The sequence below is a fragment of the Plectropomus leopardus genome, chromosome 14 (genome assembly GCF_026936395.1).
Source record: "Plectropomus leopardus strain MGB_pleo_1.0 chromosome 14, ASM2693639v1, whole genome shotgun sequence".
Classification (NCBI taxonomy): domain Eukaryota; kingdom Metazoa; phylum Chordata; class Actinopteri; order Perciformes; family Serranidae; genus Plectropomus; species Plectropomus leopardus.
Genome location: NC_142189.1, coordinates 14,847,387 through 14,865,499, shown reverse-complemented (window position 1 = coordinate 14,865,499; position 18,113 = coordinate 14,847,387). Strand labels below are relative to the sequence as shown.

General features: G+C 41.4%; 1 protein-coding gene across 5 annotated transcripts in view; it reads right to left on the bottom strand.

The window, feature by feature from the left end:
• Window positions 1–11,229, bottom strand: part of msrab (methionine sulfoxide reductase Ab) — a 70,262-nt gene extending 59,033 nt beyond the window's left edge. The window contains exons 1-3 of one of the 5 annotated variants that reach the window (XR_015778788.1): window positions 11,009–11,119; window positions 1,675–1,743; window positions 1,388–1,507 (exon numbers count right to left, since the gene is read on the bottom strand). Coding sequence is in view for 4 of the 5 variants with exons in the window: in XM_088087879.1 (XP_087944005.1) it covers window positions 1,388–1,507; window positions 1,675–1,743; window positions 11,009–11,192 (373 nt within the window). In the remaining variant the exon portion in view is untranslated. Of the gene's footprint in view, window positions 1–1,387; window positions 1,508–1,674; window positions 1,744–5,700; window positions 5,920–11,008 lie in introns of those variants that run through there. The other 4 variants (XM_088087879.1, XM_088087878.1, XM_042501446.2 and 1 more) reach the window with 4 other exon arrangements.
• Window positions 11,230–18,113: the final 6,884 nt, after the last annotated feature.

The window sequence follows — 18,113 nt, the reverse complement described above, 5'->3', positions numbered from 1 at the left end:
CAGAAAAAGAAGCTCATTTATGGCGTTTCATACACAGTAACCTCTGTTGGCAAAAACGCCGCAGTACAGCACAGTACAGAGCCCAATCCTTACAAGTAGGTCATGGGGGGGTGGGGACGGGGGGTGCAGCCCATCTGGAGCAGTGCATTCTGAGTAGTTGACTGCAGATGAAGGGAAGGCGGCGAGAGGATGAGAGCGCTGTACTTAAAAACACCCTTTCCGACTCTATCTTTTTCTTTTTCCCTTTGCATTTTTTGGTCTCTTGAACCCTGACTGATTTCACAGAGAAATGTCCTGCCAGGCCACTCCACCTCCTCCCCAGGAGGGAACACGATCAGGTAACACAAATCAAAGTGTAGAGGGCATGCATTCGTGAAAATCAGGGTTCCCACACATTTTCATGGAGAAAATTTCAAACTTTTCCATGACTTTTCAAGGAGCCATAATAAAAAAAATTCTTGTAAGTCACAATTGCCCACTGTTTTTCAAACGAATCAGATTCAAACTCTGTTTAAGCATTATTCCAGCTCGCTGGCAGACATGAGGAGAGAGATCAGACGCGGGGAGGAAATGAAGAAACATGGGAAATAAAGCATCTCGCATCGACACATTAATTTGCTGTTATGTTACATTATGTTGAAAGTTATACAGATTAATGTAATAATTTCATTGTAAACAATTGTTTCCAAAATTTTCAATAGCTGTATTTACACTGCCTGTTCAAGGCAGGAATATCATCTCGTTATGCAGCCTTGCCATCCTGTATATAACGTCCAACTGCGGACAGGAGGGACAGAGCTTTCTCGCCTGGTAACAGCACCAAAACGAGGTCTGTGTAAAACGTAAAGCCGGGGAGACGTGAACATTGGCAGTACGGGTGTAATGTTACGACGTGTTTATGTGTGCGACCCACCATGGGAGATTTAAAAAACAGCTGTTGGCATAGCGGCTAATTCAAAGAATCAGAACAGAGGACATTAATGTTCGCAAATTGTAAAAAGAATGAGATTCAAGAGTTCCTTACCCTGCGAGCAGAGGACGAGATCAGCTACCGTATAACAGATAAGGTAAATGATTGTGATTGAGATGTTTTGTTTTTTGTTACTGTTTAGAAAGCGTTGCCAGCGCATATATTACATGTCATGCTCGAGGCTGAAGCTGTATAATCACACACTGGAGTGTAATAATGCCGCCGTCCTTTGGTTCTGTGTTCTGCAGGGGCGGTTTAAAGGGGGAACTTCATTGTGGCACGATCTTTGTGTAAAAGCGGCTAATGTTTTTTACTACTTCCATGACTCTTCCAGGTCAGGAAAATGTGAATGTACTATTCCATGATTTTTCCAGGTTTTAAATGACCATGGGAACCCTAAAAAAATGTGCACCTTACCTGAGCAGACCTCCTCATAATACGGGTTGGGTGTGAAGCCACCAGCGTAGCCCACCTGCGTAGAGAAGACTCCTGGAAGCTTCCAGAAAAGTTTCTCAGCTCCCCAGAAGCAGCCCAAACCTGGATGTCAAGACAGCGTGCAGCACACACACAGTATTAGTGTGTCTGTGCTGGCATATTATCTAAACATTTTATCAAAAAAATGTGTCAATAACCACAAACTGGTAACAGAGGATTCCATATTGGGTTCGTTCTGACTACAAAAATGTGTGATTGTGCAGTCTCACCAAACATGATGGTCTCCATGCCTTCTGGAAAAGGCTCCACAGTGGGATTCCCATTAACTGCATGCTTGACTGTAAAGAGAAACAGTGCACAAATGTGAAATCAAATCATAACACTGTGTTTCAACAGTACAAATTACAGAGTGTGAGAGTGTGTGTGTGTGTGTGTGTGTGTGTGTGTGTGTGTGTGTGTGTGTGTGTGTAAAGAGGCCCATTAGCGGCCCCGATCAGGCCTCCGAGGTCTGCACTTCGTTACAGGCTGACCCAGGCCAGCGGATCAGAGCCGGAGGCTTCTGTGCTGGAAGACATTTAAGAGATTACACGGCTTTGACCGCCATTCTATCCCCGCTGTCCTCTCCTCAATACCCACAATTAAACACTATCACGCAGTTATTTCCTGATCTCTCTCTGACTCGACTATATGTCTTCAAATGGGGTGTATTAAGTGGCTTGGCACCATTGGGTATCCACAAAGCGAACCAAGGATGACACATCAGGGGCACGCGCCTGCGTAACCTCACGAGCAGGGGAGGGCCTCGCAAGTAGACCCGATGCCTTCCTAATCTTCACTATGTTAAAAATACCCGATAAGTAAAACAAACTGGAGTGCTGAGAGGTGGCAGGGGGGTGGCACTCTACTGCCAACTGTGCTGCATGGAATTAGAGCGCTAAAAAGGAAGTGTGTGTGTGTGTGTGTGTGTGTGTGTGTGTGTGTGTGTGTGTGTGTAGCCCACAGATGTGTGAGGAGGATTAGGGTTTAAGAAGACTGAGGTGACTTAGCGTGCAAATCTCCACTAAGCAAGGCTGGTTTGTACTGCAACCACTAATATTAGTCTACAGATAAACAGGCCACAGGGTACACTAAGAGCTTATGCACATACCAATAATGGACGCTTGCTCTAAGTTCAATGTGTGGTTGCTCTCTGGCCGCTCAAGAGATGCGATGTGTGACATTGACCTGAATACAAGCAATCTCTAATCTGATAGAGCTTCAATAGTTCATTTTATAGATAGACCGGGGGTGGTCTCCGACTGTAACAACAGGTCAGATCCCAGTTACCTGCAGTTTATTCCTGTAAAGACAGATTGTATATACACATTGAAAGAAACAGTGGTTGGCTCTTAAAGGGTAACTTTGATATTTTCTAACCTGGAGCCTATATTCCCATGTTTCTGTGTCTATGTCAATCATGGGAAGCACAAATTTGAAATTGGCCCAGTATTTAGTGAGACCTCTGCAGACGGCAGTGGCAAAACAGGCTGCAGTGTAACCACAATTGAGCACCATCAATGTACATCCACAAAAACTTTTTTTTTTTGCCACCGACAGGCCTAGATCATTTCTCTCAGTGTCTGACACCATTATGGAAAGGATCCCAACAGAGATAGACCTCTTTGTTAGTGAGTGAGATCCATTTTTGTTTGACAATAAACAGACCCAAAATAGCCACTGGCAAACACACCAGACTCCATTTAAATAAACAGCAATTTTGGTGTGTATAGCTTGCATATTTTCACATCTATTTGGTTAAATTAAGGGTTTATATCAACCAAACCAGAGCTGGTGATTGTTGGAACAATGGATAGGTGAACAGAGATGATTTTAATGAGTTTTATTTTGCTTCTTTTAACTTTGAATGTAGCATTTTAAAATGAAATCTGGTGCATTTGAGGATAGCAATTTAGCTGCTCCTTGTTAAACAAAATCAATCTTGCACTTAATTCTCTGTGGGGATCCTTTCCATAATGTTGTCAGACACACAGAATGACAATATGAGGGGCAACCAGTGGCTCACTTGATATAACCAGCCTGTACAAAGGCTATGTCCTTGCCGCAGTGGCCGCAGGTTTGATTCCAACCTCGGCCCCTTGCTGCATGTCCTCCCCTCTCTCCCCTTTGCACACTATCACTGTCCTGTACATAAATTGACAGTGTACAAATACCCTAAGTGGTTACGTTTTGGTCAATACTGGACAAATATAGAAAAAAATTGTTATTCCCATAAGCGACTTAGACTGTCTTCTTAAAATGTTGTGTTTCATGATGATGAACTTGCTGTTTTTTTAAATGGAATCTGGTGGGTTTAATAATAGCTATACTGAGGCCGCTTCTTGTTAAACAAAATTCGATCTCACTCTTTAAAAAAAGAGGTTGAAGTCTGGAGGGATTAACTCCATGAAGCTGTCAAACACTTAGAAAAACATGAGCCTGTCAATGGCAAAAACAAGCACTTTTAGTGGACGCAGATTGATAGTGCTCAACTGCCCAAAGTTGTTACATTACAGCCTGTTTTGCAGCTGCCGGATGCAGCCTTCTTGCTCTATATAGGACCACTTTCAAAAACGGCTGTTTCCATGAGTGACTTGGATGCAAAAAGAGGAGAAAATAAGGTCCATCTTGGTAAATGCTGAAGTTACCCTTTAAAGATTAACAAGTGTTTTGAAGAGTACATGAAGCACTACAGCACTTGAGCTGATAACACCTGTGTTGGTGTGCCACCTTAAGGGCACTTTTTGATATTAGACAAAACTGTTTGGTTTTTTGTGCACTAACGGACTGCAGAAGCATAAAGGACTCCGAAAATGTCACAGAGGCCCGGGCTGCCTTCAGGCTGTCCCTTCCTGCCCTCCCGTTGTGCGACAGTTCTGTCTTTTAGCAGCAGGTTGTTTGGCGCTGCCAGGTCATGTTCACGGGCACAGTCAGCTGCAATCAAAGTAGATCTGTGTCAGTGACTCTACGGGCTAAATATTCTCAGTCCACAGGGGTGACTTAAGGTGGTGGGAGGACAGAAGAAATATTCATCCTTCTTCTGCGAATCTGTTAGTCTCCATCCTCTGCTCACTCTCGCCCTCTTGTCCTGTATTTTCTGGCCGCGGAGATAAAAAAGTACTGAAGTTGCCAAATGACGGAGAGAGAAAATGTGAGAGTGAGAGAGAGACAAGTGTGCGATAGAGGAGGAGGAGTGGGAGGAGGAGAGATCAGCCTGCCAAAACAATAAAAGGAGTAAATAGCCAGTGAGAAGCAACAGATGAGGGTAGCAGAGAGGCAGTGAAGGATTCTTTTGGCTTTCAGACCACCATGCCTTTGGGCGCTATATAAAAAGACCAAGCACTCCATCCAAGAGAGAACACAGAGAAAACAAACAAGCAAACAAATAAACAAACAAAAAAAGAGAGGTAAAAATGAAGACAGCCAAGAACATGCGGACACAGCACTGTCCAGAGAAGCCAACTCCGAGCCAGCTCCCCTCACCTCACCCTCGACCTCTCAATCTTCACTTCACACTCTCTTCCTCACACTGCCCTTCCCAGCATCCCTCACTCTCCTCCTTCACGTGCGCAACCTCTTGCGCACACACACAAGCACGCAATCAGGCGCACAATCGCTCGCACACCGAACTCTGCTGTGGGTATTTCTCCAATGGAGCAGCTGGCAGAGGTCCAGGTGGTGCCAGGCTGGCTCCTTTCACTGTGCCTAGCCCAGCATTCCCCCCTGCCAGCCCAGCGCCCACACCCCATTCTGCCAGAATTACCCCACCTTACACAGAGAAAGAACTGGCTGAATACCCTCACTACGCTGCCTCACTACGCCAGCAAAAGAAAGAACAGAGGACGACAAAAAACAAGCTGGGAGGGTGACTGAGTGAGTTTACAAAAGAAGAAAACAGGCTGAATATGGGGGAAGGATTCATGAAAAGGATTCTTTTTTCCCAACTTGAATGAGATATGGGCGTAATTTCTTTAGTGCGCCTTTGTTTTTTCGAGGATATCTGGAAAGCGCAGTGCAGGCTATACAGTACAGCAGGACTGAAGCGGAATACTTTGGTCACCTTTTGTTGCTTTGGTGGTTGTAGGCGGCTGGACCAGAACCAAAACATCGGACCCCGCCACCCTGCCTAGTTAGCATCAGTCAAGGGCACAACAATGTATCTGTTGATTAGCGGATAATAACGTCCAGTTTGACTTGTTTCGGATGGTATTTAGTCTTTGTTACCCTTCAATTCTACCCGTGGGTCCTGTGTTTCTCACCCGGAAAACTGAAGTCCAAGCGCTGCTGCCCCCTCATGCAGAGACACGGGAGAGGTACTATCCCTGGGTGCCAAAACTGGTGACGGAAAGGTCGATTTCCAGGCTGCTCTGTTTATTTCCTTCCAAAAAATCCATTCTCTCTCTTTCCCTCTCCCTCTTCCCTCCCTCTCGCTATTCCTCTTTCTAGCTTCACACAGGTTGGCAGAGAGTCAGGCACGAGTCGTCGGAGGAGGCTGAAGCTTTATACTGGTGCCAACTACCCTCTGCTGTATGGGAGGATGGGTAGGGGCGAGGAAGAGTGGGGCAAAGGAGGGGAGGGGAGGAAAGAGGCGAGGCTGATGGGAGGTGGTGGGTTTTTTAAAAACAGTGAGAGGTAAGTGAAAGAGACGATGCTGCTGTGGCCTTAAAACAATCAACCCAACTCCAGTCAACATTTAAAGCTGGCTGTGTTCAGGGTGGGGAAACTGTCTCGACTCAGAGGAGTACAACTTTGAAGCAATCCATGCATTCCATACATACTGTAACCTAGCAACGGAAACAGTTGCTATGGAGAAGACTACCTACTATAGCAGTGGCTCCATTATCCGCTTCCAGCAAGATGGAGGCACATCCTGTTGGGGCCTGCATGAATATATTTTACTCAAACACCGATGTCACAAGGAGAAAAAGGGGATGAATAAATGCATCTTGTTTTTAGAAACTTAGTTAAGGGAAAGTACACAAAAAAATGCATCTTAAAAACTCTCCTCTTCAAACATACCAAAGCAAATCTAATATTCTATACCACTCATAGAGAATAGGCAACAACTTCATGGTGTGTTAAATTCTGGGTAGTAAAGGGTTCCACACACATTCATCTATTTGTGGCAGCCTGCTCTGATTAAAAACAACTGCTGTCATGTATTGATTTTACATTTTTGCAGGGCCGTCATTGGAAACACTAATGGAATATGTATACCATAGGGCTGTGCCAGACTCAGAATTATGCCAGTCAAATCAAATGTATCTGCTCAATACTAATATTTGATGATTTGTTTTGATTTACGTATTAAGTTTTAAACTCTTAAAGGAGCTGAGCAGGACTCTCAGTGTGACAGAGGCAATCATGTAATACAGTTAACAAGCTAACGGTGCTAACGACGGATTGCAAATGTGCAACATTTTTACTGATGCTATAACACAAACAAAAGACAGACTGTGTCATATTAATTTGCTGTGAGTTGTAAATTCACCACTTCTTCGCGTTACAATGCAGGCTCTCTCTCTACACCGCTGCAGCATTTCTACAACTGTAAAGAACAACATGAAAGTCAAGAACGCTCACTCAGAAACAAAATCTGAGGAGAGCAAATCTAATTTTCTACACTGCTTATACTCTTCAATGGCTAGAGTCAATCCCAGTGTGTATTGGACAAGATGGAGAATACAGCATCCTACCTGATGGTGGTATGGAAACTTACGTTAACGTGGGGAGAACATACAAACTCCGCATTTCAGGTTAGGTGAGAACACAGGACGTTCTTGTACTGAGGCAACAGTCATAATCAGTAAGCCACAGTGCTGCCTAAGAGCAAATCTCTCTCATTTATTTACTTATTTATTTATCTGCTGTTTGTGTACTCGATTTGCATGCTTTCCCATTTACTTCCAGCTTTTCTTCCCCTTTGAGCTTATTGCAAAAGCCAAAAAAATCAAGGGCATCTGGAGACCGCAGAGATGGGAAAACAACAGAGCAATAATGCCAGAAATATATCTTCGCCATGAACCTGCTTTGAAGAGTTATAGTGAAGCATGTAACAGAGATTGATTTTGGTCAGCTGACCTCCCCCATCCTGTTTGCAAGAAATATTGGCAGTCAATCCTGCACTGACTCAAAATAATAGCTACTGTGCCCCTACCATGTAGCAATCTGCCACTGGATCATTCTCGCCAAGGTCACAGAGTACATTATACAGAGTGGAGCAAGGGAGGGAACACAGGACGCCAGGACGTCTGAACAAGGAGCCTCTTTAAGTAGGCTGGAGGGAGAAGAAGCAACTTTCAAAATAAGTGATCTTCATTGTAGAGAGGACAAATGTGTGCACTCACACACAAACACACACACACACACAAGGATGGGATGGCACAGGGCATATGTGGAGACAGTCCTTGCAATCCCTAAATTACTCATGCTTACTGGCCCACACCGACAAACACAGAAGCTGGCTACTCCAACACACACACACAAACACACACACAAGAACAACCCTGTCCCCACCTAAGCTGCCCCCCACGGTGAAAGGGGAGGAACAGATTTCTGCCATGCGGTGTCTCCGAGCTGCTCCGACAGACGGAGCAGGAACTTACGACGGGGCGGAGCCTTCATGCGCATAATGCCCAGATGGGCCCCTGGACGCTGCGGCACCGCTTCTTTCTATGCACTCACACACAGCTCCCACATCGCACTTTACAGACCCCTCAGTCTGAGTAGGTGAAGACAGCGGCAAGGTTCAAATCGCACCATGTTTCAATTTTGTCGTACACTCCTACCAGCCATCCTGTCCCAAAAGCGGACGATGAAAAGCTGAATGAAAAGATAGAAGTAGAAACGACTCTGAACTACATTGCAAGAGTGGATGAGATCATAAACAGGAATAAACAGAAAGCATGCATGTTCACATCACTGAAACCAAGAAAATTGCAATAAAACAGACATTTTTAAAACTGAAAACTGATACAGAATTTCTGTGAGCACCAACGTGTCTCCAACAGAGTTTGATACTTACAGATATGTTTAAGGTTGATTTAACCACCAACTATATATAACCCACTTTACAAACCAACAAGATTTTGCTGCCACTTCAGATTTTGTTGTTGACTCAAAGATTTCATTACTGCCCACATCACAAGACACCAAACAGGCTAAAAGGTAACGCAGTTAATGCACCTCAGACTCTTGATTTTAAAGGTTAAGGATGCTTGATTAGATTCCCATGGCCCTAACTCAAAGAGAGAAATCGCTGTTCATAAAGGAAGTAAATTGTAAGAAAACATTCTGCATAAGTATATGCATGATTGAATTCAAAATCTGGTATAACCGGTTTTTATATGTTTAAACAGTGGCACAAAGAATGATATTGACTGCAAACTCAAATAAGTGCTGGTGGATGTTGCTAAGTCAGACTGACTTTTCTATATAAAGAGTCATAAGACCTGACAAATATTAGATCATGCTGCACTTTGAACCTGCAATAGGTTTAGTTTGAAGGAATCTACACTTTTTGGGGGCTTATTCAACTTTTTCTGAAAGTTTTTTTTTAATAACAAGCATACAGTGGCTGGCAAAAGCAGGTGTGACAATCAAAGAACGTCTCAAAGAAGTTGCAGATACAATAACAGACATACGCAAATTAAGAGAGGGCTACAAAACAATATCCAAATGTTTGGATCAGGAAATGAAAGCTACATGATACCACCCCCGCATTGCTTAGACAAAAATCCCTCACCAAGAGTCACCAAGAATCTCTTTGTGGCAGCTCCACAGTACAGAGACTGAGAGTGGAGTGAAGATGCACTAGTCAGCCATATCAGGAGCTTTGCATAAAACTGGCCTGTATGGGGGGATGGCTACAGAGAAGCCATTACCCATGAAAAACCAAATCAAAGCAGAACTTGCCAGAAAGCACGAGAATGACCCAGCAAACACCCAGGATAAGGTTTTGTGGTCAGATGAGGCCAAAATAGTGGTTTTTGGCCAAAATTCAAGTACTACGTGTGGTGCAAACCTGCCAGGCCTCAGCAAACACAGTCCCCATAGTGAAGTATGGTGGTGGTAACATCAGGCTGTGGGGATGCTTTTTCTCAGCAGGGGCTGAGCATCTTGTTAGAAGTTAAGGACAAATGGATGGAGCGATACGAAGGGAGATACTACACATTAACCTGCTTTAGTGAGCTTAAAACTTGAGCCGTAATACAGATCTACAGATGAATTCCAATTAATAAAAAAAATCTAAATTTTCTCATGTCAAGGAATCACACTATTAAAAAACAACTTGAAGCCACAGATGCAAATGTGAGAAAGGTTTTGACCCTGAATCTTATCTTTTATTAAGATTATGTTTTCCCCCCTTTTTTGTGTGTCTTCTTTGCAGAAAGGTATTTTTTTTAAGTTAAAACTTGTGGTAAAAATAAGCCATTTCATGCTCTCCGTCAAATTCTAACCAACAGCCAATTTTCTGAGAAAGCTGGGGTAGATTTCCTCAAACCCATGATGTCATACTGAATCTGGTAAGCCTGAGTGCTTCATCTATATTAGGTGCAATCAAGGTTTGAGCGTTACTTATTTGTTTTTTTAACAATACAGGGTTGCGCAATGAAATGTAAGCTTTGGCCACTTCATTCTACACCAATAAATATTTCAAAAAGAATAAAATAAAATATAAAAACACATATAGTCACTTATTTAGGCTGCATGTATAGGCTACACACACAAAGTATTTACAGTAAGTGTAGCCTAATAGTGTATAAAGATTGTATGGGCATACTTTTACTTTATTCAAATACCTCTGTCTTAACATTTTAACACCTAGATAGACATCAGTCCACTTGTGCTGCATTTGGACATCTTTCATTGAAAGTGAAACGTCTGAAAACTGAGAAAATTTGTTTGACTTCTTAAAAAATGCAGGGAAAAAAACCCAGTTATGAGCAACTTGGCCGGAAATGTTGACAAGGAAATTATCTTAAAATTTGTTGGGTAGGATTATTAAATATCAAAAATGATTGAAAAATGTCCAGAAACTATATGTGTAATTCTCTCATATATATATATATATATATATATATATATATATGTATATATATATATATATATATATATATATACATAATTATGTTACATAGAACAAAAAAAGAAAAAGAAAAGAAAATGTGTATTTAATTCTTTTTAGCACTTTCTTTGGGTCTTTTTCTGTCATTTATTTTCAGGCAGTTTTCTTGTAACTTATTTCCTGCACATCGGGCCATTTCTAGTTAAGCTGCTCGTCGCCCTGCACTTTCGTTTTCAAAGAAATCACGCCAATTTGCTTAGGTTTTAAATGGTTAAATCAAGCATCAATAACTGAAGTTAAATATTCAATATTGACGTTCGCCTGTTATTGCAGTAACTGAATAAAACAGCATGAAGCCATCTTCTGTCATTACTTTTGTGTGAACACCTCTGAGGTAACTCGCGTGCGTATTTTGAGCGCATGGACAGTTTATCAGGTGTCAGCTCAGGTTAGCTCCCATCAGTTTGGATACAACTTGTCACCGTGTGTTATTTCTTTACCTGCCACGGCCATTTTCTCCTCTCTTCCTTTCAGAGCGCGGTCTCTGCTCGGTATCTGAGTTTTATCTGCCATTGAGTCAGCGGCTGCAGCGAGCGACACAGAAACTATTATAACGCAAACGATTTCTGATGGAGTTTGGGAGAAACACTGTAAAAATGACAGCCTCTTCCGGGATGCCTCCATAGCGCCACGCTGGCTGTTGACGGCGGGGATAGGGGACAGAGAGAGGGAGGGGAGGGGAGAGGAGGGGAGGAGTGGAGAGACGGCGGCGAAAACGCAACCAATATGAATATTCATCGTGCGTGGGCACCGTCGTGCACTGCATATTAACTAATCAAGGGGTTAATATGACTTTGGCACAAAAGCCTACAGTGCACCGTGTGCGGGAACGAAATTAAATTTAAATAAATATCCACGCCGTTCCGCATGCAAATGAGCTCGCGCCAATTATCAGCTCTCATTTGGTGGGAGGTGCTTGTGGTAGATCAGGTTGGAGTGTGAATGTATGGATGGGTAGGTCTCCCTTTGTGGTGCATTTTACATCAAGGAATGCAAGTTAATCCTGATGAGTACCTGCTTCAAGACTCAACTGTTAATAGCCTGCAAAATGGTTTAACCTCTGCATGCAAAGACAAGTCTTAAAATGCATCTCTAAGGAAAGAAGTGGTCATGTTCCCATGGCTACTGTCTGTGTATGGTGGGCTAGGAGCTGTCACTAACCAAATTGTGTTCATGATGTTTCTTTTAGCTTCCTATAGAAAGAGATTAAATAATATTGCCATTTATTACTATCCCATAACCTGGTAAATTCCACAAAGATTACAAAATCTCATTTTCAAGGGAGACCTGGCCAAGATACCAATGCAATACAGTATTTCAACATACATGCAAACATTAAAATACATAAAACACATATGTAACTTGCAATACAGTGTTGCAAACGACATCCACACACACTCTAACCCTCATACTACCAAACTTTTAAATATATAAGGCATACCAACTAGTATAAACCACTCTAAGAAACAACCATCATTGCAAAGTGTTCACTTATTTCTTCCCAAAACATTATTACACAAGGTAAGGCAGGGTAATTCAAATAGCTCTACAGAGCAATAAAATGTAAACATATTTGAGGATAGAGACTTACAATAAAAGAGTAAAGATAAAAGATATAAAAGGTCAAGGTTTTTAAATGATTTACAATTTGAAAAAAAGTGCAGATAGGAGGCGCAAAGATAATAAAGATTGTTTAAAATTATTTAAAATCAAGTTTAAAAATAAGTTTGTTGTCATTACAGGGTGAAGTAGGCAGTGTAAAAGAGAACGTCTTTAGCTTTGACTTAAAAGTGGTCTGCATCGGGGCTTGTCAAACATTATCTGGAAGGTTATTCCAGGTTTGAGCTGCACGATAACAAAACAGTTAATTTGTATATTATGTAAAACAAAAAAAATATACAAATTTTAGCTTTTGTCCGAAGTGAAATCAACATTAGCATTTACAATCCTTTGATTCTCGTATCATTTAGTTTTCTGTAATTTTAAGTAAACATGATCCGTCTTATGTATATATGTTAGAACTTTTATCTTTGGTATTTGGGAGGACGTTTTGAAATGTCCAATCACAGATGAACAGAAGAGGCCCAACAATCGACATGTCATTTGTGATCACTCAAATGTATCATGTATTATGTATTTACACAAACCACCTACACACCTGCAGACAGGACCCGTTTAGGGCTGTACCAGAAAGTCTCAGACAATTTTCCAGACTGAATGGTTTATCATGTCTGTGTGGACTGTCAACATATTGTCTTGGTATAAGTCCCAGGAAGCCACTGGGATAGCCTGCTTCTGCTTTGCTTTGTTGAGCAAAGCACATTGTGAACTCTGTTTTTATAGGGGCTATCAACTGAGGTAAATTTGACCCTGATTCCAGTCAGTGAAGTTCTTAACTCGAGCCTGATTTCATTGGTACTCACTCATTCATTCAGTGTTGTTGCTGCGCTACATTAATAACAACAAGTGGGAGAGTGGGAAAAGTCAGGGATTGATGACCACTTTGATGTTTGACTGGCCGTTACTTATCGTATACTTAAAAGAGTCATTCAGAAAGATCTGTTTGTTCATTTTCATCCACCACCAATGCTTCGTCGTCTTTGCTGGGATTTAGACGTGCAGAAAGTTGCAAATTGCAGCCCAAAGTCTTCAAGCAAGTCGTATCAATCATCTGGACAACTGTGCAACACTGAATGTTGATGTCCAGAATGTTTCTCAGTCATCAAACGCCAGAAATGCTTTACATTCTGTCACAGATGGAGCCCGACCAGTAACGGGGTAGTAATGAGGGTGATTATTTACATGTGGGAACTTCATGTGCATGCTCTGAACCAGCCAATTTAACAGTAACAAAGAATCCAGGGCATTGTTCCTATATCCTGCAAGCCAGAATAACATCACACCCTGCTGCAATACCCCATTTTCCCCCTCTCTCTTCCTCTCTCTTCCCCTTTCTCTCTCTCTTATCTGCTGGGGAAATGAAGCTCAATCACCTGCGGAGGAGCTGAGGGCGGCACGGGGGACTTTGCAATGCAAATGCCAGGTAATTACCCGAAAGCTAGGAGAGTGGAAGCACACAGATGAAAATAGAGCAGGCGGAGAGAGAGTGTGAGGGAAAAAGAGAGAGAGGAAGAGATGAACCGAACACTGGGTTCACATGCCTGTTGATGCAGGATGATTGGGGTGTTTCGAGGGCGTGTGGGGATGTAGGAAGAGGAAAGGAGAGAGGGGAAGAGGGGACAAAAAGGTGATGAGAAGCACAGGGATGGGTGGGAACCACGTACATACATACCAAAAGCCCACAGTGTGTGTTTATTTCCTTCCTGTGCGTGTGCTGTGAATATATGTGTGTGTTCCTTCCACAAATGATCAATAAATTTAGTTTTTTCCAGAGTCTCTGCTGTATGCCGTGATGGAGGACTTTTAATTCAGAAGAATATCTGTGCTGAATAAAACCTTTTTTTTTTTGCATGAGTGCGGTAGCAGTTTGAGTGTGTGTGTGTGTGTGTGTGTGTGTGTGTGTGTGTGTGTGTACACTTGCATGCATAAGTGTTTGCGCCTGGATGCTTGTGTGCACGTAGGCATGTGGGTATATGAGCATTGTGTGCGTGCTCTCTAATGGGCACTTGTGTATATGTGTGCATGTGGTGGGTGATTGCATATGTTTGTGTGTGTGGCTTGTGTGTTGTAGCGGAGGATTTAGTGAGTATGCCAGCTTGCAGCTGTTTGATTGTCAGTGAGTGAGAGCGAAGAGATGTGCAGATGTGAGTGAGTATCAAAGAGATTATGAAATGACCTGGAATTAAACACCGCAGTAGATTTGAACCGGGTATCGCGGCACGTTAAGCCTTCTGTGTGATGGAGAGGTGGTTGGAAAGCTGTATGTTTGTGTTGGTTTAGACCGTTAAACACAATTTTATTTAATAAGCCAAAATGCTTATTTGTAATTCAATACAGGACTCTAGCGTTTGTTTGTTTGATTGTTTGGGTGTTTGTGGAAGATATTACTAAGCAATAGTGTGACTCACAAGCAGTTTGCACCTTGACTCAATAGCTGCCTCTGATTAACATCTGAACAGAACTGGAGCCAGCCAACCAGAAAACTGTTTTGGCGATTTAGTGTAATTGTGGCTTTGCTAAAGTCTCACTTCGCCTAATTAGAATAATAAATCATGCCGCCTCGTTGTTTTCAAAGGGCCCTCCATCGTCTCGCCGAAGCAGGTGGGATTGTGGGATGGTGTGAAAAAACAAAGGGTTTGATTGCTCGGCTGAAGCTACAGTCAGTTAAAAGCAACACTGCGCTCTCCGGGGATTCATATTCAAAACTAAGCCGTATCAATTCATAGACCTGAGTAGGAAAAGCCAACTTGACAAATTTTGATTCATATGCTGGCCCATGCTTGACTTCACTTGACATAAATCACTTTGCTCATTGGAAAATGGAGAGAGGAGATGGGAGGTTTGTTTGAATGACATGAAAGGCTGAGGGGAGAGTGCATGGTGGTACCTTTCCAAGATGGGTGTTTGTCTCTTTAGTTGCTTTCTCCAGGGAGGCAAATATGCATTCATGATGTGTTATACCAGGTGACCTTGCAATTTAACATCCTCTTTCTCTCATTCTATCTCATTTCAATAAGCTTTATTTAAGGTCCAGTGTGTAGGATTTAAGGGCAGAAATGGTATATAACATTTTTGTGTTTTCATAGGCTTATAATCACCTGAAAATAAGAATCAATGTGTTATTGTTACCCTAGAATGAGCTGTTTATACCTTCATACATAACTTGTCCTCTTCCAAGGAATGCACTGTGTTGTATAGTAGAGCAGAAGGGACAAATCAAGCACTAGACAGGTCCATTTGTGTTTTCTCGTTTCATGTCAGCCTCCATATTTCTCCTACACTCTTGGTGCACGGGAGGAGTTTCAGTTCTGCAATGTCACACCTAGATGCCACTGTGTGGTGTGTCCAGATGTTTTTTTTTTTACAGTGGTGGCCACACTGGGGCACTGATTTATGCAGTTCACCATATCTGCCACTGGAGATAGTAACTGAAAGCTTATACTGATACTCTTTGGCAACTGGCGATAGCTACCGATGGCTACTAGGAAAACAAAAGTGCTGTTCTCTCCTTGTTTTGGTTGTGCAAATGTTGACACACTTCCTTTTCTGTAAATTGAGCCTTCATTTTTGAAGAAATTCTCTCTGCTCACAGACAGTATTGCATAGTAAAAGAGAGGCTTATAGGGAACCAATCTATATCTAATAAGTGGCAATGGTGTCATCATTTTAGCCGTTACTTTGGGCAATCAACACATATTTCATAATAAGTTAAAGTTTAAAAAAAAAAACTCTTTATTGCTCTGTGATGACAGATGGCTGTAATTACATTCTTTCAACTTTCTACAGTAAAGGAGGAAGTGCATCTCTTTCTCAACCATCCCCTGTTGTGCAGTGAATACAAACCGTATGCACTCCTGTTTGGGCCATTTCACATTGTGTATTCCTCTCATTTGATGGTGGCTAAGTCTATACTTGGGCAGACTGCGTCTGAAGAGATAGTCTGCCAATTTGTAGTCTCTCTTTAGAGCCGTGTAGCATATCGTTTTTCTGTGAGTTTTGAATTTGTTATTCCAGTGGTTCATATAATTAGATTTAATTTGTTCAGTGATTTTGGTTGATTGTACAATGTTTGCAGTGAAAGGGGCACTTAGATTGTAAATCTGGAGAGCTCCTGAAACTGAGGGCTTTATATACCACTGCAGGGATTGTTATGGACTATATTTTAAGTTTAATAGCTCTTTTTCAAAAGAAGAATAATAGATGCTCTGATATACATGAATTGTATGGGACTACTGCGGGGTATAAAGTGGTTATCACCCACATGCACACGGACAGATTTTACGTGGAATTCACCGTGTTGAACCTCTGGCGGATGCATCTGGCTTTGGCCGATTGGGCATCATGGAATCATAAAGATGACAAGATTTAAGAGCTGATAATGTTGGTGTCTGAATACCTGGAATTACAGTGCTAACAACTTATAAGGGCAACCAGAAGTAAAACTGAGCCAGGGATAACATTTCCACCAAACTTCATATGGTAAATAATATGTCAGATTTTAGGGAAATTCAATCCTTTGAAAACTGAGCAAATTGGGTTGATTTCTTTGAAAAACATGGGGAGAACACAAAAAGCAACTTAGAAAGACATGGCCCAAAAATCAGCAAAAAGTCTGTAAGAGGTTACAAGAAAATTACCTGAAAATAAATAAATAAATAAATAAATAAATGACCCAAAATGTGCTGCAAAGGAAAAAACAAAAACATATGTATTTATTTTATATTGTTTGTCATTATTTTTTTCCAAAATTATAAATATAAAATTAGACTGTCATAGATTATGTTTTTAGCCACTGAACTCGCAGAAATGGTTCCTAATCATTTGTGTTATTGTTGGCTAGAGCATGGCCAATATAATTTGTTCTTTCAGCACTGGGTTATGTTGTTATCTGACTGACTAACATCTCGAATCTGCCCTGTCAGTCTACTGGTTTCCTTTTTTTTTTGAAAGACAAATACAGACTACCACCGCCTGCTGGTATAGAAAGTTATTCTCTGCTCTCACTCAGGTTCAGAGTGCTTGTTGTCATTTGGCTTTAGCCTTTGCGGTGTGTTCCTGTGCTACTTTTTGGTTGAGACACAGGCAATGAGAGGCAACCCAGCAGTCGGCTTTGTCACCACTGGTGCTTTTAAGTTGGATTGGTGTGTCTGGGCTTTTATGAATGGCCAGTGTTTGGTTTGTTCATACTGGGCTACTGTAGAGAAATGATGCAACATGGCAGATTCCATGAATGAGGACCTGCTCCCTATGATATCATGTAAACAGCTTGTTCTATAAGGTAGAAAACCAGACAGTTCTTGTTTTCAGGTGATTATACACAAAAGAAAACATACTTGTAACATTGTATTCCATCCTACACACTGGACTTTGAACCTTTTTAACCAATACAAATTGCCTTGATTTCTTTCAAAAACACGAGAAGAGGGCTAGAGCAACAAAAGGAGAAATGACCCAAAAAATCAGCAAGAAAATAGTAAAACAAAATACAAGAAAATTACCTTAAAACTAGTACAAATAAAAAATAAATAGATAAAATAAACATTAAAAAAGAAAATGTTGAAAAAGGGGAATGACCTGTAAATGTGCTTTAAAAATTCATATATTTCCATAACATTTTAATTTTTTAATTATGATATTTAGCTTTAAATATAGCTTTTTCCCTAGCTTTTTTCTTTTTCCCCCAGTAGACATTTTCCCCAAGCTTTCTAAAAAAGAATGATCTAAATCTAAAAAAATCTTTTTTAAAAAAATCTTTGTTAAAAAAAAACAAACAATGCACCAATTTGCTCAGGGCTTAAAGGGTTTAAATACTTGCAAAAGGTGTCTAAAAGTAGTTTCAAGGGTTAACACTCAGAAATATTTTGTTCTTTTTTTTTCTCCACTCAGTACTTCTTACAAATGTATATTCCAGATTGAGAACAGATT